The sequence below is a fragment of the Nesoenas mayeri genome (assembly GCF_963082525.1).
Source record: "Nesoenas mayeri genome assembly, chromosome: 28".
Lineage (NCBI taxonomy): Eukaryota > Metazoa > Chordata > Aves > Columbiformes > Columbidae > Nesoenas > Nesoenas mayeri.
This window is the reverse complement of record NC_137558.1, coordinates 494791-519738: the sequence shown is the minus strand read 5'-3', so window position 1 is coordinate 519738 and position 24948 is coordinate 494791. Positions and strand designations below refer to the sequence as shown.

Here is a 24948-nt window from a genome sequence, read left to right as displayed (position 1 = left end):
TGGGATCCCGGTGTCTTCGTTCCTGTTGCTGTGCTGGTTGTTTTGGTTTAATGGCGTTTTCCCCCCAGCACCAGAAAACCGTCAGCTGCGGGAGAGCTGGGCGGCAGAAGCTGGTTTGGGCCATCGCGGTGCATCCCCCCAGGAGACGAGTCAACTCGTGCCCCCAGCAAAACCGAAGGGAGAGAGGGGAGAGGCGAGATGCCCGTCTGGACAAGCGCTGTCTCCAGAACCAGAGCTCCCCAGCCCCGCTCCCGGCCCCGGGCGGGTCTGGCTACACCTTCTCGGACATGCCCCTCGGCAGGGCCTGCGGGGAGTGCAGCTCCACCGACTGCCGCCGCCGCGCCTCGCGCTCTGCCCAGTCCTCCTCCGGCTCCAGGCCCTTGAAGATGGCGAGTCTCTCCGAGAAGCTTTTGGCTTGTGGGAAGAGGATGTAGTTGTAGATGATGGAGGCGGCTGCCGCCCCGACCAGGGGGCCCACCCAGAAGACCTGGGGAAAAGGGAATTGGGTGAGCAAAAGCCAGCGTGAGTTTGGAGGATGGAGAGGAACCGGGGCCTCTGAGCAGCGTGGCAAGGAGTTTATTCTGTGTGCGCTGGGAGCAAAATGCAGCAGCTCTGCTTTGGCCATCGCTGCTGACCTGAACTCCCATCTGAACATACCGAACCATCCCCTTCTGACCTTCCTCCTCTGGGAGCTGCGTGACCTTCATTAATGACGGGCCCATCACGAGCATGCTTAATGGTTTGGGTTCCCCCGAAGAAGCATCTTCCAACCCGTTTACACGTTGCTAAGGGGATGAGGACGGTACCAGCTCGGGCTGGGTCCCTCAGAGCACATCAGCCTGAGCCCCCACAGCTCCAGCTCCCAACGTGCTCTTTGGAGATGGAAATGCCTGGGAGGGTGTCCTGGGTGCAAAACGTGTACCCAGGTCCACCTGGAGCCAGGGAAGTGCCCCGGACCGGCACGAAGAGCTCCACGCACCGTCGGCTTTGCTTCTTTTGCTAAGTCATGACCAACAACCCACACGCCCTTCTCCTGTTGCAACGCAGCCCGCTCAGATAAGCCATCTCAGCGGCCCCGCCTGGTTCTGCTAATCTCGACATCGCTCCTCCAGCTGGGAGCTGCTGTGGAAATGCCAGGAGTCTGGTTGGCTCTGTGGATTTCTAGGAATACTGGTGACTGAGGGGGTTCATCCCACCAAAACCAACACGTAGACCTGACGTCTTACCCAGTGGTCACTGAAGTCTCCAACTATCACAGCAGGGGCGAAAGACCTGGCCGGATTCATGGAGCAGCCGGTGTAACGGATCTGCCGAGAAACACCACCTTATTGTTAGCATTAAGCCCTTTTAGCACATTTTAACGAATCCTGGTGTGTTATTAGCATGATTCATGCACCCAGCTGATGTTTTGCCCTCCGGCATTGCCCATTCCAGGAAAATGGATGCCGGCAGCCTCCAGCACCCGAGTCAAGGCGGGCGAGTTGGCTATTTGTGCATCTCTGTGCAAGCCGAGTGTGGTGCGGGGCGGCTGCGGGCTGGCGTGCCGCAGCGTGGCAGGGATGGCGGGGACAGAGCCCTGCAGCCACCGCTGCTCCGTGCCGCGGAGGGCACGAGAACATTCCCAGAGACACGGGGACAGACCCCTGCAGCCACTGCTGCTCCGTGCCGCGGAGGGCACAAGAACATTCCCAGAGATGCGGGGGCTTGCGGATTGTTGGGGATGGAAGATGTGGTGTGAGCGTGGCTGTTCTGACGAGATGCTGGGGGTCTGTCTGTCACCCAGGGGGGATTTCCCTGGGTGTTCATCCCAAATACTTCCCAGGCTTGTCATCAGGGGCTTGTGTGCCTCAGTTCCTGACACGTCCAGCCCGGGACAGGAGATCCCTCTGATCCCCGGGAGCCCCCACGGGACGCGAGGAGCAGCAGAGCCCAGCCAGATACGCTCCTTTTCGTGCCCAATAAAAGCTGAGCTCAGGCTGCGGTTCTGGTCTGGATTTGGTGCGATTTTTCTCTTTTACCCACAGGAAAGCCATAGGCACCCTGAGTTACACCCCCCGTCCACCCCGAAGCAGCCGGCCGAGCAAACTTTGGGCACAAAGGCAAAAAAGCCCCAGAAAGCGCTGGTTTGGCCTATTCTACCCACCCCAAGGAGGTGCCCCACGGCAACAGAAAGGCCGATGGAGAGGGCAGGGGAGCCCACGTTGTCCTCCCGGCGCTCGTCGGTGGAAGCGAAGATGCACAGGACCAGCTGGAAGGTGAGGAAGAGCTCGACCGTCACCGCCTGCCCTGTCGTCGTCTCGTTGTGCAGCTGGAATGGGGAAAAAATGTGTCTTGGGGACGGAGAGGGTTGGGGACGGGATTGGAAATGTGGAGGGGACACCCAGAGACCGGGGTCTTGCTGATATTCCCCTATTTCTTTTAATTATTTTAAGGGTAATTTATGCAGGCAGCAACACGATGAACAGCCCATAGGGGAGAAAAATATTAAAATCCTTATTCCCTCTTTTAAGTGGTTTAAGCTATAAAACAACAGAGCTGGGTGTTTTGAAAGTCTCTCTTAAAACTCCTACTTGCTTTGTTGGGTTTATTAAACCCCAGCTATTATCGGTCTAAATAGCCTTGTTCAGACTAATCCGCAATCCCTTTTTCAACCCTCCTAATCTCCTTGGCAGCGCGGCGGCCCGCGGTGCCTCCCTGCTGCGGGAAGGGACTCCTGGGCCCCTCCTGCGCCGCTCGGCCGCCCTTGGGCGACGCTGCTCCGGCGCAGGCACCACCCCGGGCACCTCCCCATGCCCCCCGGGCACCCCCGCAGCCGCCTGTGCCCACCTGGGCGGGGGGCACGGAGGAAAGAGAGGGGATCGTGAACCTGGTGACGTTTTAATTCCCCCCCCTTTTTATTGCACACGTGGGTTGGAAAGGGGTGCTGGAGGTTGGGATACTCCCGGGGACTCCCCTCGTGGCTTCTTAAGGTTCCCTTCATGATGGGGAGCAACTGGAGCAGTGCTGTCTGATGAAAAGCTGGGGTTTAGACCCCAACCCCACAAAAGGCTGCTCGTTCCCACGCCGAGGCGGGGAGGGGGACGAGCTTGGGGCAGGAGGAGTGGACGCTTTTGGTTGTGTCCTTCCCTAAACACGCGGATCCCCTCTGAATTCAGCTCCTCCACAGTACAGCTCCGGATAAAACCGAGATGGTGGTGGCTTTGCCTTGTAAGGGGGTTGTCTATGTGGCCAACGGGATCATGTCTCTGGTTTTAGCCCTAGAAAGAGGACTCCTGCCTCCAACCCCGCTCCCGGATGGACCTTTGCAGCTGCTCATGGTGCTGGACTGCAGCTGACAGCGATTTCCCACTCAACGCTGAATAAAGAGGGTCCTTGCTGGCTCCAGACCCCTTCCTCGCCTCCCCGAGCCCCGCTCCGTGTGTCCCGCCCGCGGGCCCAGGGCTCACCTTGTTGATGGCCAGGCCTTCCCGCGAGTCCGCGGGGGTGACCTGGTGCAGGATGGCGGCCCCGGCCACGGCCCCCAGGAGCTGCGCCGCCACGTAGAACACGGCGCGGAGGAAGGAGACTTGGGAGCCGATGAGACAAGCCACGGTCACCGCCGGGTTGATGTGGGCGCCGCTGACGTGCCCCAGGGCTTGGACCAGCGTGCCGATGGCCAAGCCGAACGCCAGCGCGATCTGCAGGATGCTCGGGGAGGAAGCTGAGGGCCAGTTGAGTGCAGAGCCCAGGCCGAAGAGGATGAAGACCAACGTGGCCAGAAACTCCGCCAAGACAGCGCGGGTGAAGGCCACGGATCGCAGTTCCCACATCATGGAGGCTGCAAGGACTGAGCCGCCCGGGGCGTCTTCAGGCGATTGCTGCCGCGGCCGCCGTGTCCACGGAGGATGACGGGGACAGCAGGTATATATGCGGGTGCGGGATGCCCAAGTGCCACGCGGTGAAGGAGGTGGGATCGTGGTCCTACGAAACCTGATGCTTTTCTTTCCCTTTCCCCACTGTGTTCCAGCCGAGGGAACATCAGACCCTGCCCCTCTCTCTGTGAGCGCTGGGGAACGCAGCGTTCGCCACCCTTGGGAGGCCGTAAATCAGCCTCCAGCAATGCCATGAAATCAGGAAATCATGTTCCTGCTCTCCCAGGCGTTCCGGCCGGGGCCGCGTCCCCAGAGCTGCCCGTTGCTCCTCTTCTCCGAGCTTTACGACCCGCAGCACGGGGGCGAGGAAGCGAAGGGGCTCTGTGGAGCTGGAGCTGGGGTTGGCTTGTGTTGAAGAGCAGGGCATGGGTTGGGATGAAACAACCAAAACTGGGTGCGGAAGAGTCTCTCAGAGGCACAAAACTCCGAGTGACTGTAATACAACTCAGAGCACCAGAGTTTTAGAGCCTGGGCACCGATTTCCTGCCTGGAAAAATGGGAACCAGGCCCAAGAAATGTCCGTCAGGAAAGAAATTCTAGTGGGAAAACATGACACGTGCAGCGGGAGCCCCGGCTGCCCTTCAGTTACGGGGGTTTTGGCCAACACGGCTCTTCAGGAATGTCTTTTTGCTTCTCGGTGTTAATCCCCAAAAGAGGACTGATATTTTCTCCTTTGGAGGATCGTTCTTCACACCAAACCACCCACTCATTGCCCAACAGCTCCATTTCCCCTTTTCTTCCACAGTTTCATGCACATTTGCCGTTCCTGGTGACGGCCATGGGCCTTTTGCTGCCGTGTCATTGGGTTGGTGGGTTTGCTGCACAAATGTCACTCATTTGATTTCCCCCTCGTTAGCGACTCTGCAGCTGCTGTAAGCACCGAGGAGCGGTGAAGCCGATCTCATAGGACAAGCGGCGAGGTTGAGTGTATCAGGGTGCTGATGAGCCGTGGAAACACGGCCACGTCCCGTCCGTAGGCTCCTGCCCGCAGACCGGTGAGCTCAGCGTCCGTCCAGAGCTCGTTATGCCAGGGGCTGATTGCGAACACAGGCTGTCATTAGAGCAGGGAATGACAGGGAACTAATACAGGCAATTAACTGGAGCTGATACCCTGTTTGATTATTAGTTATTCGTGGCAAGCGAGTTGTGATGGATCAGTGCTTAACGAAGCCTAATTAAAAAGGAAAGAGAAGCAGGCAGGATTAGCTCTGAGCAAATGAAAAATCAAACACAGACTCGTGGTCCCCAGTTTCATCCAGCGCTACCCAAGATCATTGCAGCTCCCGTTTACGCCGCGTTTCGGGATGTTTGTGCTCGGTTCCTGCCACGGACCGCGGCGGAAGGTTTGGTGTTGATGGCAATGTGGTTTTATCTTGCACCACGTGTGCCGCGGCTCCGGGAGCAGCGAAGAGCATCGCAGACCCGCGGCAAAGCCAACCGAGCCGGCAAACTGCCGCGTTTCACCTTCTAATCGCAGCCCCTGGAGCGTGGCGGCGTTATCAGCCCCCCCGGGATCGCGTGCAAACACTCGTTGAGTGTGTTGGCACCTGCGGAGGGTCGATACCCCGCGTTTCCTCCCGATGGCGGAAAATGGCCCGGTAACGCGGTTTTGAAGGTTTTGCGAGTGAGGGGGCCTGTGCTTGCACAACAACTCGCTTCTCGAGTGACTTAGATGGCTCAGATATCTTTGCTTCTCTGGCTTTCAGGAAAGTGTGAGCGTAGGTAAGGTATCTCCATTCCATCTGAAATACCTGCGAGCCGCGGAGAAGAAAAGCTTGATTGCATAAACACCACGAGGTTTGGTGCTGGGCCGCGGGAGGTGCGTGTGCTCCGGCGCCGCGGCGCTCCGCTGGGTTTGGTGAGCAGACGGTGCCTGCAGACGGCTCCCCCGTCCCCTCCGGTACCCCAAAGCTCAGCGTGTGCCCCGCTCCACGCGGCACCAATGCCCTTTGCGTTACACACAGAGAAACCGCAGCAGAACAAGTCTGGGACAAAACTTTGTGCAAGTCCAGCTGTTATTGGTTCGGCTGTTCAATGAAATACACCTTTTCTTTCTAAAAGAGGAGCCGTCAAACCTGGAAATGCCACCCCTAAGAGCTCCCTGGGCAATCCTTTAAAAGAAGCCAAAGAATAATAATAATAAACATCCTAATTCTAGTATTATGCTAATGTTTCTCGGCCAGGTTTTCTGCTTGCTGGCCGGACAAATGGATGTGCTGGTGCGTGTTTTTGACTGCAGTTTGTAAATGTACCCGGGAAGTGCCCCCTCCCGCTGCTGTTTGCAGAGGGGACGGAGCAGCAGGTGACGTCTGGATTCCCAAAGCGATGAGCACCAGCAGGCACCGTGTTCTCCCGCTGTCACACCCCATCAAAAGGACACTCACCAGGGCAGCAAAATGGAGAAAATCAACAGCTTTTCCGGCATTTCAGGCCAAATCCTAAATCCCTATTCATGCAGAACTTGGGCTGGCTCTCGCAGTGTTTATTGTTCTTGTTTTAATTGAAGCAGAAGGATTAACGCAGCCCTGATTTCCTTCACTGACTTCAATGAATTGAGCTTAAGCGCGGGCTGGGAATGGGGCCTGGTGCTCGCAGAGGCTTCGTTTTGTTTTGTTATCTCATCTCATCTCCATGACTTGCAGGTCGAGTTTGCCCTGGGTCTCAGATGAGGTCGGCAGCACCACCGCGGCCCCGGTGCAGCAGGCGATGGTCACACCAGGGTCAGGCTGCGAAGACCACGACCGTTCCCGCAGCGTGACCCGATCTCTGCAGCCCCGGGCTGTGACCTGCAGGAAAACAGAGTTTTCCTTTTGCTACCAAGTGAAGGAGACCCGGGGTGTCCAGAACTACAGAGAAACTGGAGTTTCTGCTTCTGCAGCAACGCTCAGTAGGTATCTCCCCATGGGGCCGCGGTGCCGATTGGGACAGCGCTGTGCCAACACCGTATATCTCCCCATGGGACCGCGGTGCCAATTGGGACAGCGCTGTGCCAACACCGTATATCTCCCCATGGGGCCACGGTGCCTATCGGGACAGCACTGTCCCGACACCGCCTATCTCCCCATGGGGCTGCGATGCTGATCGGGGCAGTGCTGTCCTGACACCGCGTATCTGCCCATGGGGCCGCGGTGCCGATCAGGGCAGCGCTGTCCTGACACCGCGTATCTCCCATGGGGCCGCGGTGCCGATCGGGACAGCACTGTGCCGACACCGCGTATCTCCCATGGGGCCGCGGTGCCGATCGGGACAGCACTGTGCCGACACCGCGTGTCTCCCCATGGGGCCGCGGTGCCGATCGGGACAGCACTGTGCCGACACCGCGTGTCTCCCCATGGGGCCGCGGTGCCGATCAGGGCAGCGCTGTCCTGACACTGCGTGTCTCCCCATGGGGCCGCGGTGCCGATCGGTGCCGCTCGCCTGTGCCCCACGAGGTTTTGGCTGCCATCTCGGATGTGTGCTGGGGGCAGCGGGGCTGCGCTTGGCAATGTTGCCTTGGAGAGGAGGTTCTTATGCCGGCACCTTCCCGGGAGCCGCGGGAACGTGAACGTGGGCTATTGCAAAGAACCCCTCCAACAAAAGGTGGTCTGGTTCTGAGAATGGTAACTGGAATCAGAGAACACCCCCACTTCTAACTTTGAGCTTCCATGGCCAAGACAGAGGGTTGTCCCAGCACAGCACCAACAACTTGGATTTTGAAGCCATTTTCAGTGCTGGGAACGTGGGCTTTGAAACGAAGGGAAGGTTTTCCCCTTGGCCGGGTGCTGCGAGTCCGGCCGCTGCGTCACCTCAGGGCCGCGGGGCTCGTGGGAGCTTGAAAACCCATGTGCATGTCCCTGGCTTGTATTATATAAATGTTCTTCACGATCGTTGAAAAAAGAAACTGCACAGTAGTGTGAAGGTGTCACTCCAAGTGTCACCCAAACCTGTTCTGTTCCCCCACTCCCGGTGAGGCAAGTTTGCATACTTGAGCAATTCCTTTCGTTTAACAGCACCGAACGCACACGGCCGTGCTGGGAACACGTTCTTCTGGCGGCGATGAGTGAAATGCGCTCCGGAGCAGCTGAACAATTTAATCCCGGGAGTGCCTCGTCTCTATATTTACCTGCTTGTTTGGGCGGCGCATGCACGCGTGCTGCTGCTCCCGCTGACGCGCTTCGTGGGTATCGCAGGTCTTGCTTCCGTTTGTTTTTCGAGCTCCCCACTGGGATCTGTTCCCCGGAATCGCACATCGTGGCCCTGGAGGCATTTAAACAACAGGGAACTTTCTGGAAATACCCGGATCCCAGCACCGTGTGTGCAAACAGCTGCGAGCGGCCACAGCTGTCGCTGGCCCCGCTTGCAGCACTGACGGTGTAACGGGGGTTGGGTTTTCCTTAGCTCAGGTCCCAGCTTTGCCTGTCGAGGTTGGAGCTCAAATACAGGCGTTTTTATTATTTCATCTATCGTGCTGCTCACAGCTCGCCCATTAATCTCCGATCCAGGGCGCAGGCCCGGCGGTGGGGCTTAGCGTCAATAATCCGTGGGTAATTCAGCAGCCTGAAAGCCTGGGGTAAAACTCTGGGGTTTTTCTGGTTTGGTTTGGCTTTAATGGCTTTTTTTTAAGTCCATGGCGGAGCCTTCGCTGCCAATGGGGCCTTTTCCCTCCTGGGGAGGGGAAATGTATTTACAGGAGCTCCTGGGTGTGCCGTCGTGTACACTGATGCAGCAGATCCCTTAATTATCCCATCAGGTTTTCTGTACCTTGTTTTTGATGTGATTGAGTGTTAGCAGAGTTGCTTTAATCCCGTGAAATCCGCCGTGGATTTGCAGGGCGCGGCCGTGACAGCGGTTTCTGGTTCGTTTGTGCTTTTCTGGGAAGCCCAGGTCTGTGTGTGCGGGGGCCTCACGTGGCCGGTGCGGGACGGGCGCTGGGCGCTGGGACGGTGCTGTGTGCGAACGCGCCAGCCCGGCGTGCGGCCCTGGTGTGTCCTTCTCCTCCTCGTGTGTCTGCGCAACTGGGCAAACCCAAGATGTGTTTAACTGGCAGGACTCGGGCACACTGAGGAGCTCCCGGCTCAGCCTGGAGCGAGGAGCCAGCTTGGCGCAGGACGGGCCCGCGAGGGCTGCAGGGTTTTGCTTTTCACTGCCGTTACCTGGCGCTCATTGCTGCTATCAGGGGGCAGAATCCCCCTTGTCTTCTGGACTCGGGCTCCCCCAGCTCCGTTTCCAGGTTGGGAAGCGGCGCGATGGGTTCTCAGAGCCCCCGAGAGCGTTGCCCGTTGCTGCTGGGTCTGTTTTGGGAAGGCTGAGGCGCTCCCGGGAGCTCGAGGGACGGGCACAGCCCTCACGCGGGGGCTGCAGGGCTGGCGTCTCTGCCCCGCTGCCTCATTCAGCGGGAGGCTGCTGCGGCAGGCAGTGCCATCCGCTTCTCTTGGCGGAGGGTTTTTCTTGCCCAGAGCCAGCATTTGAGCTCTGCGAAGCATCTTCGGCCCAGGACGGAGCACGTGGGGTCCTGCATCGTCCCATTGGGACCGCAGCGGGGACGGCTTTGGGGTGAGAGCGGCGTCTCCTCTCCCACCACGTCACGCGTCACCCGCGGTTCCCGTCCCTGAGCCCCGGGCTCATCCCGCACTCGGGGTCGTGGTTTCATGGTGCGGGGCCGCAGCAGCCGCAGCCCCACGCCGGGCTGAGCCTCCCTCGCGGGACCTGCCCCGTTTGAGCCTCTGCCGAGCCTCCAGTAACCCAGAGCCCTTGAGGAGCTTGTGGTTAACAGGCACTTAATTGATTCTGAATAATCCTGACAAGTTCTTGCAGCCCTCATGGTAATTGACTCTCTTTCTGATTGAATAGCCGGGCTCGGTCTGTCCGGCTGCCAGCCCTGCGCTGCCTGGCTGCATTCCTCCATTTCCAGCTCACGCTTTCCTTTTAACCCCTCCGCTGCCCCTGTGGACAGGGACGGTCTCTTCAGCCTCTTTCCGTGCAGCCGGCCTGCTCTTCGCCCTCTGTGGCTCAAACGGGGCAGGATCTTTGGTTGTTTTTCATGGCAGAGTAAACAGATAAGCTGATTTATTTTTCACACCTGTATTATAGACTTGGCAAACTAATTTGACACCTGCTTATGGCACAACAAGAGACGAGTGGAGGGGCCGGGGAGGACGTGGAGAGCCGGGCGCAGGGACGCAGGTCCCAGCCCGAGTGTGGCCCCAGCGCCGCCCCGGTTGTGCGCGGTGCAGAGGGGGCAGCACCGGCCGCTCCGCTCCGTCCCCGGTGCAGCGTGAGCCCGCCTCCGGGTGCCAGGGCAGAGCGTGTGCGGCATCTGCGCCGCCTGCCTCTGCTTTGGGGGAATTTTCTGCCCACGTGAAGCATTTCACTATGTAAAGGGACTTTTTCTCATCCCTGCTCCTGCTGCCTGTGCTGTAAGATGAGATTTCTCCAAGTGCCCTGTAAAGTGCCTCTGGACCTTGTCTTGGGGGCAGAACCTCCTCACTTTGTGCCCCTTCCCTCGGATGTGCTCTCGGCTGGGAGCTGGAGTCCCCATTTCCTCCCTTGAATTAAATCCCATTGCTTGAATGAAGCATATTGCTCCAGCGATGTGGGCTGCTGGCTGCCCCGGGACACCCCGAACCCCCCCCTGTGCCCCCGCGCTGCGGCCGCACCGCGCACAGGACGAGAGCTTCTCCTCCCTCTGCAAAGGGCCGGGGAGGGAGCCGGGGCTGGGGGTGACACCCCCCGGCTCTCAGGGCTCAGACCGTTCCCTCTGCCCGCTGAGCCCCCAGGACGCCCCCAGGGCCCGGGGAAGCTCTGACGTGCAGCACCAGAGATGCTGCAGCAGAGCATCCTCCACATCTCCCTCCCTGGTGCAGCCTCAGCCCCGTGTTCAGCATCTCTGGGGCGGCTGCATCCCACACCGTGGCGCACGACCCTGCTCCCCATCGCCGTGTCAGTGTGTCCTCCCCATCGCCGTGTCTGTGCATCCTCCCCATCGCTGCTGGCGGCTGTTCGCCTCCGCTTTAGCTCTTTCTTTCCCGGCGTCCCCCTGTGCCGCAGCCTGGGAATGGTACAGTCCTCGCTCCGGCGCCGTGGATGTTGCTAGAAGGTGAAGGCACCAGCGCAGGCTGCGTCCAGCCCTGAGACATCGCGGGACAGGGGGACCCCAGGGACCGGCGAGGGGCTCGGGCTCGGCCCTCAGGGCTCCGGCAGCATCGCGAGTGAGGAGCCATGACCCAGGGCAAGGTAGGAGGGATGAGCAGCTGTCCCGCTTGCGTAATTGCTGCATGTTTAGGGGGGGAAGTGGGTTGAAGGGAGGGGGTTAAGGAATAAAACAATGGCCATGGAGGGGGGAGGTGGCGTGTTGACCCCTGGGGGTGTTTTTGGCAGAGGAAGAGGATGGAGAGTTGTGGGGTTGGGGGATTTTGTCCTGGAGCTGGATATGCGGCTCAACCCCACTGCTGGACCTGGGGCTGTCTCCTCCACCCCCCGGGGTGCAGGGAGCACAACAGGGGGCTCGTGCTTTCCCATCCGGGCCCCCAGCAGCCAGCCCTGGGCACCCCCTGCCTGGCCAGGGGTTTTGGGGGTTCTCCGATGCTCAGAAAGCAGGGACCGGGGGTGCCTGCATCCTCTGCCAGCACGGTGCAGCATCGCCATGACAACGGTGCCGGAGCCTGCCTGGTGCGGGCAGCACCTCCCTCCTGCGGCCCCGAGTATCTCTGGGGTCCTGTGTGATGTTGGCCCCCCAAGGTGCTGTAAGGGGCACGGGGAGGACGGGCCCTGTGGGCTGGCGGAGCAGCTGGCACGGTTGTCCCAATGCAGCCGGGTCTGCCCGTGGGGACACTCCAGCCTGGTCCCCTGGCTTTAGTTTCAAGGGCGTGTTACACCTCTAATTTATTGATAAGACCTCCTTACGGGGGCCGTGCTGCCCGCTGCAGCGCTGCTTCCGCCGTCTGCTCCGCTCTGGACTCTTGCGGTTGCAGCCCCGTCCCCGTGGCCCTCGGGGACGCTGCCCCCGCTGCTGAGCCCCCGGCAGCAAAGGCTCAGAACTGAGCCGGGGCTCACCGGGATCCAGAAGGTCAAAGGGATCGTGTTCCCAAGGAGAAGCAGGTTCTCGGGTGGCCTGAGGCTGCCTCCGTGCTGGGATTTCATGGTCGGAAGACATGAGATCCCCAGTCCCTTAAGTGCGTCTTCAAATGGCAGAAAGCACCGAGGCTGAGCCTCCGGAGGGCAGAGGACCGAGCTCAAGGAGAACACTGGAGGGCCAAACCAGAGCCCCTCCTGGGGCTTGGGAGAAACTCCCCAAAATGTGGGTGTAAGTGGGAAGGAAGTTCTTCAGCGTTTTCTGCCCAGTAACTGAAAGCTCTTTTCTAAGGGGAGATTTAGGAAGGAGAAGGCTGGAAAGCAGAGAGTTATGTGGGTGTTTCCCAGTGTTGCCAGCCCGCGGGAGTCGCGGGGCGTCCCCCAGTCCCTGGGACCCAGCAGAGGGACCCCCAGACCTCTGCCCCATTGGGTTCCCACTGCTGGGCAGTCTCTGCTGTTTTTCCAGTCTAACCTCTCCCTTCCCACCGCTCTGCGCAGCTTTCCGTGAACAGCAAACCCCCCAGCGCCGAGGGGCAGGGGGAGAAGAAGGACAATGCGGCGGCTCCACCGGCTCCCCCGACCTATGAGGAGGCGACCGCAGGAGAAGGGATGAAGGCTGGTGCTTTCCCTGCTCCCCCGTCGGTCCCGCTCCACCCCAGCTGGGCTTACGTTGACCCCAGTAAGTCCTGTTGGGGCCGTCCCAGGGTGCAGAGCGTCCCCGGGACTTGTAGAGAGGGTGGGAACCAGGGACGCGGTGCCCGGTTTGGCCCACGGCAGAGCTCGCTCTAGAGCTGGAGCTATAAGGCGTATACATCTAAACCCATATGTCAAAGCCATTTGACCCAACCCTACACCGCGCTGCCTTCCAGAGGTGGGACTGCAGCGCAGTGTGGCCTCTGCTCTGCTTCCCAGCACCGGGATGGGAAAAATCCCCTCTCCCAGTTTGCCGCACCGGGCAATGTCAGCTCCCTGGTGCGATGCTCCAGCCCTGTGGGCACAGCCCCGGCTTTTACAGCAGCTGCTGAGCTGGCGAAATCGGTGTCGCGGCACCAGCCCCGTCCGGCTGCCCCGAGCCGGCGTGCGGGGCCAGTGGAGGTTAAAACCCTGCTGGGCTCTGAGGCCGAATTGTTCCAGCATTGCTTGATGTGGCTGGTTTCTCAGCAAACAAACAGCTTTTCTTCCCCGGGTGCCGCCTGCAGCTTCTGCTTGGTTGTGGCAAGCGGACAAAGGCCGGGCTGTGCGGGACGCGGGGGCGGCTGCGCAGCCGCGGCCGAGGGGACACGGGGTGTGCGCTGGGGGAACCGCTGCTCCAGCGCCCGGCTCGAGCTGCGGGGACTGGGTCTAACGTGTCCTCCCTGCCTGCCCAGCCCTGCTGGGCTCTGCTCCCGGCCCGTTCCGCCCAGCGGGGCCGTCAGCGGCAGGATGGGGATGCTGAGGGAGTGGGAAAGAACCAGCTAAACCCTCCGAGGTGTGTGCGCCTGCACGCTCGGGTGCTTTCACAGGCTTTGCCCATTCTTGTCTCCCTTCGGGGGTCAGAAGCAAAGGGGGTAAATAACCTCCCAGCTTGTTACAACAATCATCCAGCTCTTTCTGCTGTCACGATGAATTAGGATGGGCAAAGCCCACACGGGCCAGGGCGCTGCTCTTTTGGGTACCCCAGAGGACTCATTTAGATGCCGTGTCACCTCTTGTCCCCTCCCTGCCGTGCCTGGCAGGATTTCCTCACTGCAGCTGTGTCCCGCGTCCTGAGCGCCGCTGGTGCTTTCCTCTGATTTCGTGTCCTTGTCCCCTGCTCTGCCCTGGCCGCGCTGCAAGCCGGGACACGCTGGCTTGGGTGGGAGGTGATGGGTGCTGGGGAGGAGTGAACCCCTTCCCTTCCTCGCAGCTGTTTAGGTGCCTAATCTGGCGTTGAGATGCTTTGATTGCTTTGACACAGGAGGCACCAAAGTGTCCCGGGGACAAGGGCCTGGGGTGCTCCCGGCCCTGCCTGGTGATGACAGCCGCGCAGGGAGGATGCTCTGCGCGAGTTTCGTCTCCACCGGGGCGTAGAAGAAGGCAGGAGAGATTTATCTGGCACAAGAAGAACAAGGGATTTATTCCCTGCCGGGGTAGCTTTAGCATGAGGCCTCTGTCATAAGACCAAGCAGCCTTTGAACAGCGGAAATCTGGGACCAGGGCGTTGGGTTTGGCTCTCTGGGGGGCTGCAGCCAAGTCTAGAGGGTCCTTCTCCTATCTGCCTGAAGGATCTGGGGACCCCGGGTGAAAAGCCTTGGGAAGGAGGGAAGTCACCTGTCAAACAGGCAGGGGCACGAACGCGGAGCTGCTGTAATCGCATAAGCCTTCGTTCTATAGGAGACCTGGGTGGGGAGACCGTTAGTAACACAGACGGGGATATCTGCAAGACAAGCACTAAGCCTGCTGAGCTTTCAGTGTTTGTTTTATTTCTTTCCTTGAGCGTGAGGTTCAGGAGATAGAGAAGGTTGATTCTTCCATCTAATTTGTGCAGCTCATTGAGGGAGAAGCTGCTGCTTTGGGTTTCTGCTCCTGCCCTGCAGCGTCCCCAGCGCTCTGAATGGTCCTTTCCCCTGTTCAGACTCACTGCTGACCCTCAGCTCCTCTGGGGATGCTTTAATATTCAGTGAAAGCTGAGCAAGGATGCGATACAAGCCCTCTAGGTGCTGTTAAAGCTGCCACAGGAAGTAACCCTGGTGTACTTGTGCTGGAGTTTGCAGAAGCGGTTCCCCCGTCTCTTCCTGGAGATGCTCCTGACAAGGTGCAGGAGTGGGAAGGGAGCGGAGTGCGTCCCAGCCAACCTTGGTTTGTGGGCCAGACCTCGAGATCTGGCCGCTGGAGCTGTGGGGAGGGCACGTGGGGCTGACCTGTTCTCCCGCTGCAGGCAGCAGCCCCAGCTACGGCAGCGGCGGGTACCCGGGGGACACGGAGATGCTCACGACCTTCAGCTGGGACGACAGGAACGTGCGCAGGGTGTTCATCCGGAAGGTGAGGGCCGGGCGCCTGCGCCGGGCACGCGCGGGGGCTGCGGGTCGCCCACGGGCTGCCTCTCGTTGCAGGTTTATGCCATCCTGATGGTCCAGCTCCTGGTCACTGTCGTGATTGTGGCTTTCTTCACCTTCTGGTAGGTCTCTGGTGCAGCAGGAGCGCTCGCAGAGTCCCGTGCGTGACCTGCTGCCGCGTTACCTGCTGCTCGGGGTCTTGTCTGTTATGTAGACACCTGAATTATTTTGTTTTCCCCCGTGTGCTCCAACAGAAAAACAGACCTGAGACAACCCTGAGGGGTCTCGGTGCCTCTGCCACCGTTCCCGTGTGCCCCCTGGATGGTGCCTCGTCCCTTTTGGGTGCCGTCCCAGCCATGCGCCTGGGGCTGCTCACCCTGGGGTGTTTACTGCTGCATCTTCCTCCGGGAGCTCTTGGGGCCACCAGACCCCAGCCCAGCGGGGAGGGGGGACCCGGCAGAACCAGACACCTCCTTGGGCAGCCACGCGTGTCGGGCTTGAGCAGCTCGCGCTGCCTCCAGGATAAATAACGAATAACGAATCTCTGTTGGCCGGGGGTCTGGGCTCTTCAGCCTCCCCTCGGAGCCGGCAGCGGCCGCACCGAGCGCGCCACGGGGTGGTCAATAACACGGGCCGTCTGCCCGACTTGACAGCTCGAATCTCTTTCCAGCTGGTCAGTCTGCGGGTGTTTCTCACATACCCCGTGCTGCGTCACCCGTGTGTGTCCCCAGGGTTCATTCAGCAGCAACCTGTGAAGTGATGGGCGTTTTTACGCTTTCTGCTCAGCATCCTTTTCCTCTGTGTTGCAGCGAGCCGGTCAAGGGCTACATCCAGACGCACGCCGCCTGGTATTGGGCGTCCTAGTGAGTATTTCTGTGTTCTCCTGTGGCCACGCGTGCTCCAAACAGCTCTGGATGTGGCTGTGGAGACACTTTCCCAACACCCTGTATCTTGCATGTGAGGAATTGCACTGAACTGCTTGCAGGGGGGAGCTGGGGAAATTCATGGACAACTCTGAGGTGAGAAGAGGAAAAATGTCACCCGAATGAGTTAGAGACATAGGCTAGATCTCCACAAACACTTCCCAAAAGAGGGCTTGCTGCTCTGCGAACCGGCTGCGCTTCCATGCACCAGGGTACTTGCGGTCGTGCTGGTTTTCCGGATGCCGCTGATGTTAGTGCCGCTAATTAAGCAAACAGGGTGCGCGATGCAATTGTCGGTGAACCTGTGCTGTGAACCTGGCGGTAATGAGCTCACACCCAAATCACCAAGTGTGTCTGAGCTGGGAGATGAAACAGCAGCTTATATAACTCAGAAGAAAAGCCCCAAAATAGCAGCAGTCGGAGGGAACCGGCACCAGCGCCTCTTTGACCTTAACGGAAAATAATGTGCAGTTTCTTGGGCAGCTGTAGGTTGGAGCAGCAGCGTTGCTGTGCAGGGAGACAAACCAAGCTCTGCTCAGGTCTGTGCTTTGACCTCTGGGTTCGTCTTCTGCAGCTTAATGGGCAGTTCGCACTTCTATTTTTCAGTAGGAGCGAACTGGGGTCAGGCTCTGTGCTTGGGGACTCACATGTCATCTGTCCCTTCAGCTGGCAGTGAGCCAGCGCTCCCCTCCGGCCCCGTGCCTCCAGTCGCTTGTCCTGACCTGGTCTGGGTCTCTTTCAGAAGCAGAGACCCCAATTCTCTCTGTAAAACCGAAGTGGGTGCCCCGGGGTGTTCTCCTGCTGCTGGGCGATGGCTCGGAGGGGATGAAGCCAGAGCAGAAGTGCTGCAGGGGATGGACAGCAGCGCCGGGTCCTGCCCCCGCGTGCTTTCTGCCCGTGCGTTCAGCCGTGTCCGCAGCAGCTTTCCTGCTTCCCCGCGGGAGAGCAGCGCTGGGGTTTATCTCTGGCGCATTTCTCATGGCCCGTGGGTTTTGCCGTCACGCCGGTTTGCGGAGCCGAGGTGGCGGCTATCGCGCGGCCATCGGGTGCTCGGGAGCCGCGCGCCCTCGGGCGCTGCGGAGAGCGGGGGAGCAGGTTCCCGCGGTGCCGGACCCAGAGCGCTGCGGACAAACAGCCGGGCTGGCGGCGGAGCGGGAGACGCCGGCCCGCAGCTCCGCAGTTGTGTTTCACTCTGCTGAAGGGTCAAGTCACGTGAGATAAAGAATTCTCCTGTGACCCGGGATGGCTTGTGCAACAGCACGTGAGGCTTGGGGCTGCGAGCTCCGCTGGCCTCAGCGGATCCTTCTGCTGGTGCTGTAACATGGGACCAGCTCCCTTCTCCAACACCGACCTTCCCGTTGGCCCTAGGCAAGTCACTTTGGGAATCTCGGTTCACCCCAGCTGGATGCCTCGATACCACCGAGTGCCTGGAAACGAGGGGCAAGGGCCGGCTGCCTCCGTGTGATCAATTAATGCCCCAACGAGGTGTCCACAACACACCTGCCCACGTGCTCCATCCCTCCCAGACCCCAACGCTGCCCTTGCTCTGCTCTAGAAGCATCCCGAGGCTCCTCTAGGGAGGCTGTGCTGTCCCACCTCGCGCTGCCACGAGCGCTGTGGGCAGCTGTGGGCAGAAAACCATTTGGGCCAGCGGCGGCTGCCCCAGCTCCGGGCAGGTGCTGCCGTTGGAGCCGCAGAGCGTCCCCAGCACCAGCTGCAGGCTCCACGCGCAGCGCTTGGCTTTCCCCCCTCAGCGGCTCTTTCTCTGTTCTTTGCAGCGCTGTTTTCTTTGTGACCTACTTGATTCTGGCTTGCTGCTCCGGACCCAGGTAAAATAGTTTCCTTTTTTGGATGTGAAACGGCCCCTTGAAATGAAGGATGAGTGTTTTTCCTCTCATTTCAAGCATGACCAGTGTTGCAGAGGTGGGATGGGGTCGTGCTGACACGGGGACCGAGGTGGCAGCTGCATTTGCGGTTGTGGGTTGCTACAGCACAGCATTAAAAGCTGAAGTCAAATGGCAATGGGAAAGCTGTGTTGAAGCAAAAATTGCACGGCTGTGTAGCTCCGAACTCTCACTACCAATACTGCAGAGGACGGCTGTCCTTGCTCCCACAGAGCAGGGTCCCGCGGCCGCTTTGCTGCAGTATCACGGGGATATTGGTCCGGGAGCACCCCAAACGCTCCCTCGTTCCCGACAGGGGGACTGTCCCCCTGCACCAGCCCTGTCGTTTGCTGCACAGGCCATTAATTGTGTGGCATAATTATGCAACCCGCGGCCTCCCTCCGCACCGCAGGGCTGACCAGCCCCTCTCTCTTCCCTGCAGGAGGTATTTCCCATGGAATCTGATCCTGCTGAGCATCTTTGTGAGTAGCACATCTGGACAGCATCTGCCCTGCCCCTGCAGCCGCCAGGGTGGGTCTGGGGCCAGCTCCGAGCAGGAGAGACGGCTGGTCTGGGTTCCTGCAGAACGCTGGAATTTCACCCTCTAATTGCCCTGTGCTGGGGCCGAGGAGCTGTAACCGAACCAGAGGGTGACAGGCAGGAAAGAAGGGAACCTCTGTTTCAGACAACAAGAGAAATGCCCGCAGAGGCCGGTGCTGGAGCGGGGGCAGAGGGATGGGAGGTGGGGCGGCTCTGGGGGTGGCCTGCCCTCCCTTTCACCTGCCCTGGGCACATTAATCACCACAGGATTAGAAACTATGTGAAAATCGCTGCTCTTGAGCATCCACCTAGGAGGCTTCTCTGCCCTTATCATCCTGTGCAATGGAAATGTTGTGTCTGTTGTGTGTCTCTGCCTGGGACACGAATGCAGGAGTAACGCGGTTCTGTTTCCCCGCAGACGCTCTCCATGGCTTATCTCACGGGGATGCTCTCCAGGTAGGTTGAGCACACGGTCTCTGGAGGTTTTCTGGTCCTATGGGGTTTTTTCCAGCAGTTTCGTGGTTCTTTTGTAGTGGCCAGCTCGCTCCCTCGTGCCGGTGCTGTCGCTGTGAGATCTGCCCGCGGATCAGCCGCGGTTCGCGGTTCACGTGGGTCGCGGGTGACGAGGCGGATGAGTCAGCGGCTGTTGATGGATGTGAGCGGGGAACAAAGAAAGTTGTGGCTTCAGCAGCTCGGGGAAAATAGCAGTGATATCACTCCCAGATCCCAGCGAGGGGCAGAGCGGGGACTGATCTTAGGGCTGAACCTGGTGCTGTAACCAAAATCAGAAGTCAGGCATACAACAAGATGATAACCTGCTCAAACCCGGGCAGTTTTCCCTGTTACGAGCACATTGATCGTGTAACGGCGGCTGCAGATTTCTGCTTTCTCACCGTGCTGCAATGACGTTTGTCATTCTATTTTTATTGTCTCCAGTTTGAATCCTCCCCCTCCTCCATCTGTCCACGGGCAGACAGATTTTCACGTGAGCGCAGCCGTGCCCTCCTGCCCACCCGCTTCTGTTGAAAGCAGGAGGAAAACCCATCTAGGCATTGGTTTCGTGTTTTCCCTCCTTCTCTTTTTACATTGAGGGGGGACACTGATAGTTTCAGTGCTGGTTTTGCCCCAGGACTCGCGCTTTCCCTGAACACTTCTGCTGAGCTTCTGTCTGCCTTAATCCCTCCTTTACCCATCCCTGTGGGAAACACTGACAGAGCGGTTTTGCTGTCAATGTTGCAGTTACTACAACACCAAGTCGGTCCTTCTGTGCCTGGGGATCACAGCCCTGGTGTGTCTGTCTGTCACCATCTTCAGCTTCCAGAGCAAGGTGCGTTTGTGCCCATGAAGGGGCATCTCCCGGGGCAGGACGTGGGCTCTGGATGCAGGAGCAACCGGAGCGGTGCTGGGGTGTGAAGTGAAGGCTACAGGACATGCTGCGGTGAGGGGATGTCGGGGGTGTAGATGGGGCTGGGAGATGCAGATGCATTGCGGGTAAGGTGGATGTCTTTGGGGATTAGGCTGTGGGGTACAGAGGGGCACTGGCACAAACGTGTACGATGGGCTTTTGGATATCAGGGATGCGATGGGCACCAAGTTCTTGCCCGTGGCAATAAAGGGGATACGGTGTGCCGCACAGCAAGATGCCTGTGCTGCTGGAGGGGCTGAGCTCCCTCGCTCCCTCCTCCCCTGCGCTTGTAACGTGATGGTTTTTACCTCCGCAGTTTGACTTCACCTCCTACCAGGGCGTCCTGTTCGTGATGCTCATGGTGCTTTTCTTCGGCGGCATCATCCTGGCCGTGATACTGCCCTACCAATACGTGAGTGACGACCCGTCCCCTCCTCCCTGCCCAGCGCCGCCCGCCCTGGCCCCGGGCTGGGGGCCGCTCAGCGCCCAGCGGGCGAGCTGCGGGGCTGGCTCGGGGGGTCCCTGCCGCTCTCCGAAAATGTGCAGGAACAAGAGCAGGCGGCTGTTGCCTGCTCGCTGTACAATCAGATATCGGCTGCGGGACAGCTCTGGCCTGCGGCTGGAGGAAGTTCGCTTCGGTTCCTGCAGCTGTGTTGTGACCCCACGGCAGGTCACATCACCCGCTCGTGCCTCAGTTTCCCCTCCGGTAAAACCCCATTAAAGCGCTGGCCCGCCTGGCACAGAACGGGGCTTCTTGCCCTGAGTTCAGGGCAGGACTTGGGCTCTGGACCAGGTGCGGTGCGTGTCCGGCCTGACCTGGCTGTGTTCGCACCAACTGCAGGCACCGTCCTGCAGTGTTTAGATCTCAAGGCTCACATTTCTCAGAAACAAGCACCTCTGGAGCCCTTCACATCTCACCTGGCTCCTCTGGGGACCCGAGTCCCACTTTAATGGTCGGACTCGCAGCATCTCCCACCGGCACCAGCCCTGTTTGGTCTGATGACGGACAAATACACAGAGCCAGGAGCCTGGCTTTTGGTTGTCTCGCCGTGCAGACGCGAGGGTGAACCCGCTCGCAGCGCCAAGCCGCTTCCCTTAAACTGGTGAGACAACTGCGCCTTATCTCGCAGCTTGTCAAGATAAGCGTGGCTTGGGGCAGGCTCCTAACAGCTGTCTGTGGGGAGGCAGGGGCGTGTGGGCACCTTCTGGACCACCCATTCCCGGGAGCGTCCTGCTGTGACTCCAGCAGACGAACACATTCCAGTTACACTTGTTAATTAAAAACACATTTCCATCAGGATATAGTGCTAAGATATTTCTACATTTCAGATATGGCAGATGGCAGCTGTGTTGAGGAGGCTATTCAGAAACACAAGGACCCCATCTAGAAGCGCATGAGTCAGTTAGACACAATGGCCACAGCGAGAGGGGAAACTGAGGCACAGTGACATGTATTTTTGGCCACAAAAAGGTCAATAACTGAAATGGTGTTGGAGCTGGAAGTGGTGCAAGTCCCTCCCGGGTTATTAGAGCACTTTCCCTGCCCCGCATCCTCCAGACGAGAGCTCAGCCCTCTTCTGTGTCAAGTCCTAATTAACCGGGCTTCTCCCAGGCACTGACGGCTGCGTTTGCCTCCTTAGGTCCCCTGGCTCCACGCGATCTACGCTCTGCTGGGTGCCGTTATCTTTACTATGGTAAGTGGTGCTGGTCGTGGCGCTTGGGAACGTGCTGGCAGGAAAAACAAGCAGATAAACGGGGAGTAAATGCTTGAAGGATGCTTGGTGAGGAGTGAGTCGCAGGATTGCAGGGAGCTCCACGTCCTCAAGTGCCTCATGAATAGCAATTATTGCGGTGACCTCAGCCTCATCCCGAGAAGGTGCTGGTGTACGTGACAGCGCTGGTGCAGAGCATGGGGCGATTGGCAAACCTGTGCGGCATGAGCAATGCTAGGTGTGAGCAGCAGAAAGCGTCGCAGGGACGGGGCACGATGCGTCTCCGGAGTGGGAAAAGCGATGAAGCTTTGGCACAGCCGGAACGTGGGGCTCGAGGGGAGCCTGGCAATGAAATGGGGCTGCAGAAATGAGCAAAGCTGGGGCTGGCTGTGCGGGATGGGCCGAGGGCTGGCTGTGAGTTTGACTAACAGAATACAGAGCGTTTCCAAAAGACGGACCCAGTTTCAAAGATATAGTGATTTCAAATCGGGTCTGTGTTTTTGGAACGCCCTGTGGAGGTGCAGAAAGAGGGCGGGAGGCCACGGTTTGGGGCTCGGGGGCGTTCGGGAGGTTCAGCGTGGGCAGCAGCGCTGGAGCTGGGCAGCTCCTCCCAGGAGCGTCGGAAACCTCGACTCCTTCCTTCGACTGCTCTCCAGAGGTTCCTCCTGCAGAGCTGCTCCCAGCAGGTCCCGGGTGCCGCTGCAGGCGGCCGTGGGAGGTGTCTGGAAGGTGCTCGAGGTGGGGGTCAGGCCGAGGGCTGCCCCGGGCGCCAAGGCGGTGCCTGTTGGGCATGTTGTGAATCAAAACAGTTGAGCAATTTAATTTATTAGCTATAATAAAGTGAGCTCAGATATTTCTCCTGTGATTCACGATGGAAGGCAGCTCTGTAAAATACAAGTAGGCTAAACATCTTCAAGTTACCCCATAAATTTCAGTCAGAGTCTCAGCTGGTGGAGTCCATTGTGCCAGGCTCGTCAGCCCGGCCCGACAGTCGCAGGGTGGCTGGGGAGACGAGCCGTGATTTCTGGCCGGGGAGGCAGCGATGGGGAAGATGCCGCCAGCCCTGACGAGCTCCGCGCCGCGGCGTCCGGCAGCTCCGCCACAGGATCTGCTGCCCAGGACCTGGGGTTTCTTGCTCCTTATTGCTCTGGTCCTGCTGCCTCTGCCGTGTCCCATTGGGTCCAGGTCACCCCGGTGCTTGGCAGGTGCTTCTGAACTGAGGGACGTCTGGGAACAGCAATCGTAGGGCCAGCTCAGGAGGAACAGGGAGGATTGATCCAGAGCTGGTCCTGGGACACATTTGGAATGGATGAAGCAATAGTTAGGCTCAGGGTTTGACTACTGAGTGAAATGAAGGAAGGGGAAAGTTGCAGCTTACGCAGTGTGTTATTTGGAGCTTTTAAATTGCAGTTACAGCCCATAAAAAGTGGCTGTGTTTTTGTTCTGGGTCCAGTGAAGCAACTGGGAGAACTCATTAGGGCGCTTTTGGCCTCCCTGTCCCAAATCCCTGCGTGACTGTCCCTGAGCTCCCTCCTCTTTCCGCACAGTTCCTGGCGTTTGACACGCAGATGCTGATGGGGAATCGCCGGTACTCGCTGAGCCCGGAGGAATACATCTTCGGGGCCCTCAACATCTACCTGGACATCATCTACATCTTCTCCTTCTTCCTCCAGTTCTTTGGCTCCAGCCAGGAGTGAGCGCAGCGCGGCGTTACCTTTGCCGGCAAGACGCAAGTGTTTAAAATCTTAAAAGAAGAGGAAAAGAGGGTTCAAAAAAACCAGGCAAAACAACCCCCACCCTTTCAGGCTCCATTCAGTCAGCTGAGCAAAGCCCCTGGGTTCCTTATGCAGCTTGTATATATGCTGTTAGGCCTTTGTGACCCAGAAAGCAAAGCAGGGCTTAAGTGTTGTGTCTCTTCTGCTCCCTCCACTCCTGCCGAGACTAAACAGACCAGAGACCGGGAGGCCTGAGACCGAGATCTTTTCCCCAGAGCCTGTCGGGGCCGCCCGTCCGAGTCCTGCTCACCACGGGGTGTTGTGCTGAGAGCAGCTCTGCAAAGGGAAAACAACATTAGGGCGAGGAGAGCAGGGAATTCTGCTGGGATCCCGGCAGGAGAAGCAGCCGGACAGAGGAAAGGGCTCGGGGAATCCTCGTGGTTCCCTGTTTCTCTCCTGCACTCACTGTGGCCTCTGCAGAGAGATACTCCTGACAGCGCCTGTGTTAGGAGTGCGGAGCACAGGATCACGTAGTCCGGGTGTCCCAGCAATCAGTCTTCCAGGCACAAGGGAAAACCATTGTTCAGGATGTGCAGCCTCTCTGGGGACACCCCCGATCCCATGCAAGGATTATTGGCAGAGAAGGGATGAACGAGGCTGAGTTTCAGAGCCCAGGCAAAGCCAGGCGCCTCCTGACATGGGAAATGGGTGGCTGGGATCCTGTGACCCATCACAGGGATCTGATGCCTTCACAAAAGTGTCTTGGTTGCTTGAGATGAATGGTCCCAAGTGGTTATGACCCAGAGACTGAGGCCAGCTGAACGCGTGTTGCTCGCCATGAGCGCTGCTCTGTAGCAAACACCAGCGCTGCCTCTTTCTCTGGCCGTTCTCCAGCTCTGCTCTCCCAAGGGGGATGTCAGTGAGGGCACTGGATGCTTCCGAGTGCTCAGGTAACTTTCCATCTTCCCCTCGCTCACATTCCGCTGTCTGGGGATTAGCTGGCTAATTTCTAACTGTAAAGCTCCAGGTGGAGATAAGAAGCCTTTTGCTCTTATTTAAAAAGCGATCCTTCCTGCTGATAGAAACCTGTATCTTCAATCTCTCTGGGAATGCCAGCCCAAGTGCGTCAGCGAGCTGCCTCCAGCAATCCCTGCGTGTTAGAGAGGCTGTGCCCAAGCGCTCCCCGCCGCGCATTCCTGCTCTGCTCTTACCCTGCACAGGTCGGATCTCCTGCCACCCGTGTTCGATGCCCCGAGCCGGGCAGAGAACGTTTCTGTGCAGGGTGGAAACGCTTCAGCCCCGCTGCACGGGCCTGGCCCATCACCACACAGGAGCGCAGCCGGTGCATCCCTGCCTTCCCTGCCCAGCACCCCTAGAAACACCCAAACAACAGCAAGACATAGCCAAAATATTTTTAGGCATAAAGGAGATTATTAGGCGATGACAGCATTAAGTTCATGACCCAGTGACTTCTGCAGTGCATTGCAGAGGAGAAGCGAGGGCCTTGAGCTGCTGAGCAGGCAGAATTGGGAAAGGGGACAGCATGGGAGGCACCCTAAAAGTTCCTGAAATAGGAGTTTAAAGAGGGAATTTCCTGTCTCAGCCCCATGCAGGCACTTCTGGAATATCCTGGCAGACTGGCTGTGCAAGGCAAAAAGCTTGTAGGAATTTCTGGTTTCCAGCTTTTGAGGAGGGAGTTTGGAGCTGCATGATGAGTTCCGACCCTGAAATAGTCCTAAAGCTCCTCCTCTGGAGGACGATGTGGAGCAGAGCCCTGCAGCCGCCCCTCTGCGCCG

At 58.9% G+C, this 24948-nt stretch overlaps 2 protein-coding genes across 2 annotated transcripts; one reads left to right on the top strand and one right to left on the bottom strand.

Moving 5' to 3' along the window:
* Positions 1-271: 271 nt before the first annotated feature.
* AQP2 (aquaporin 2) lies at positions 272-3812 on the bottom strand (the record flags this gene model as incomplete). Its single annotated transcript, XM_080360670.1, has 4 exons — positions 272-487; positions 1227-1307; positions 2144-2308; positions 3447-3812. 4 exons carry the CDS (start codon positions 3810-3812, stop codon positions 272-274), a joined length of 828 nt encoding a protein of 275 aa, XP_080216796.1.
* A 107-nt stretch (positions 3813-3919) lies between these two features.
* On the top strand, positions 3920-23134 carry FAIM2 (Fas apoptotic inhibitory molecule 2; the record flags this gene model as incomplete). Its single annotated transcript, XM_080360546.1, has 17 exons — positions 3920-3946; positions 4657-4716; positions 5389-5509; positions 5618-5633; positions 6554-6798; positions 11861-12030; positions 12459-12639; positions 14857-14960; positions 15032-15096; positions 15784-15837; positions 17676-17726; positions 18223-18262; positions 18739-18776; positions 19560-19647; positions 20042-20137; positions 21366-21419; positions 22985-23134. 17 exons carry the CDS (start codon positions 3920-3922, stop codon positions 23132-23134), a joined length of 1560 nt encoding a protein of 519 aa, XP_080216672.1.
* Positions 23135-24948: the final 1814 nt, after the last annotated feature.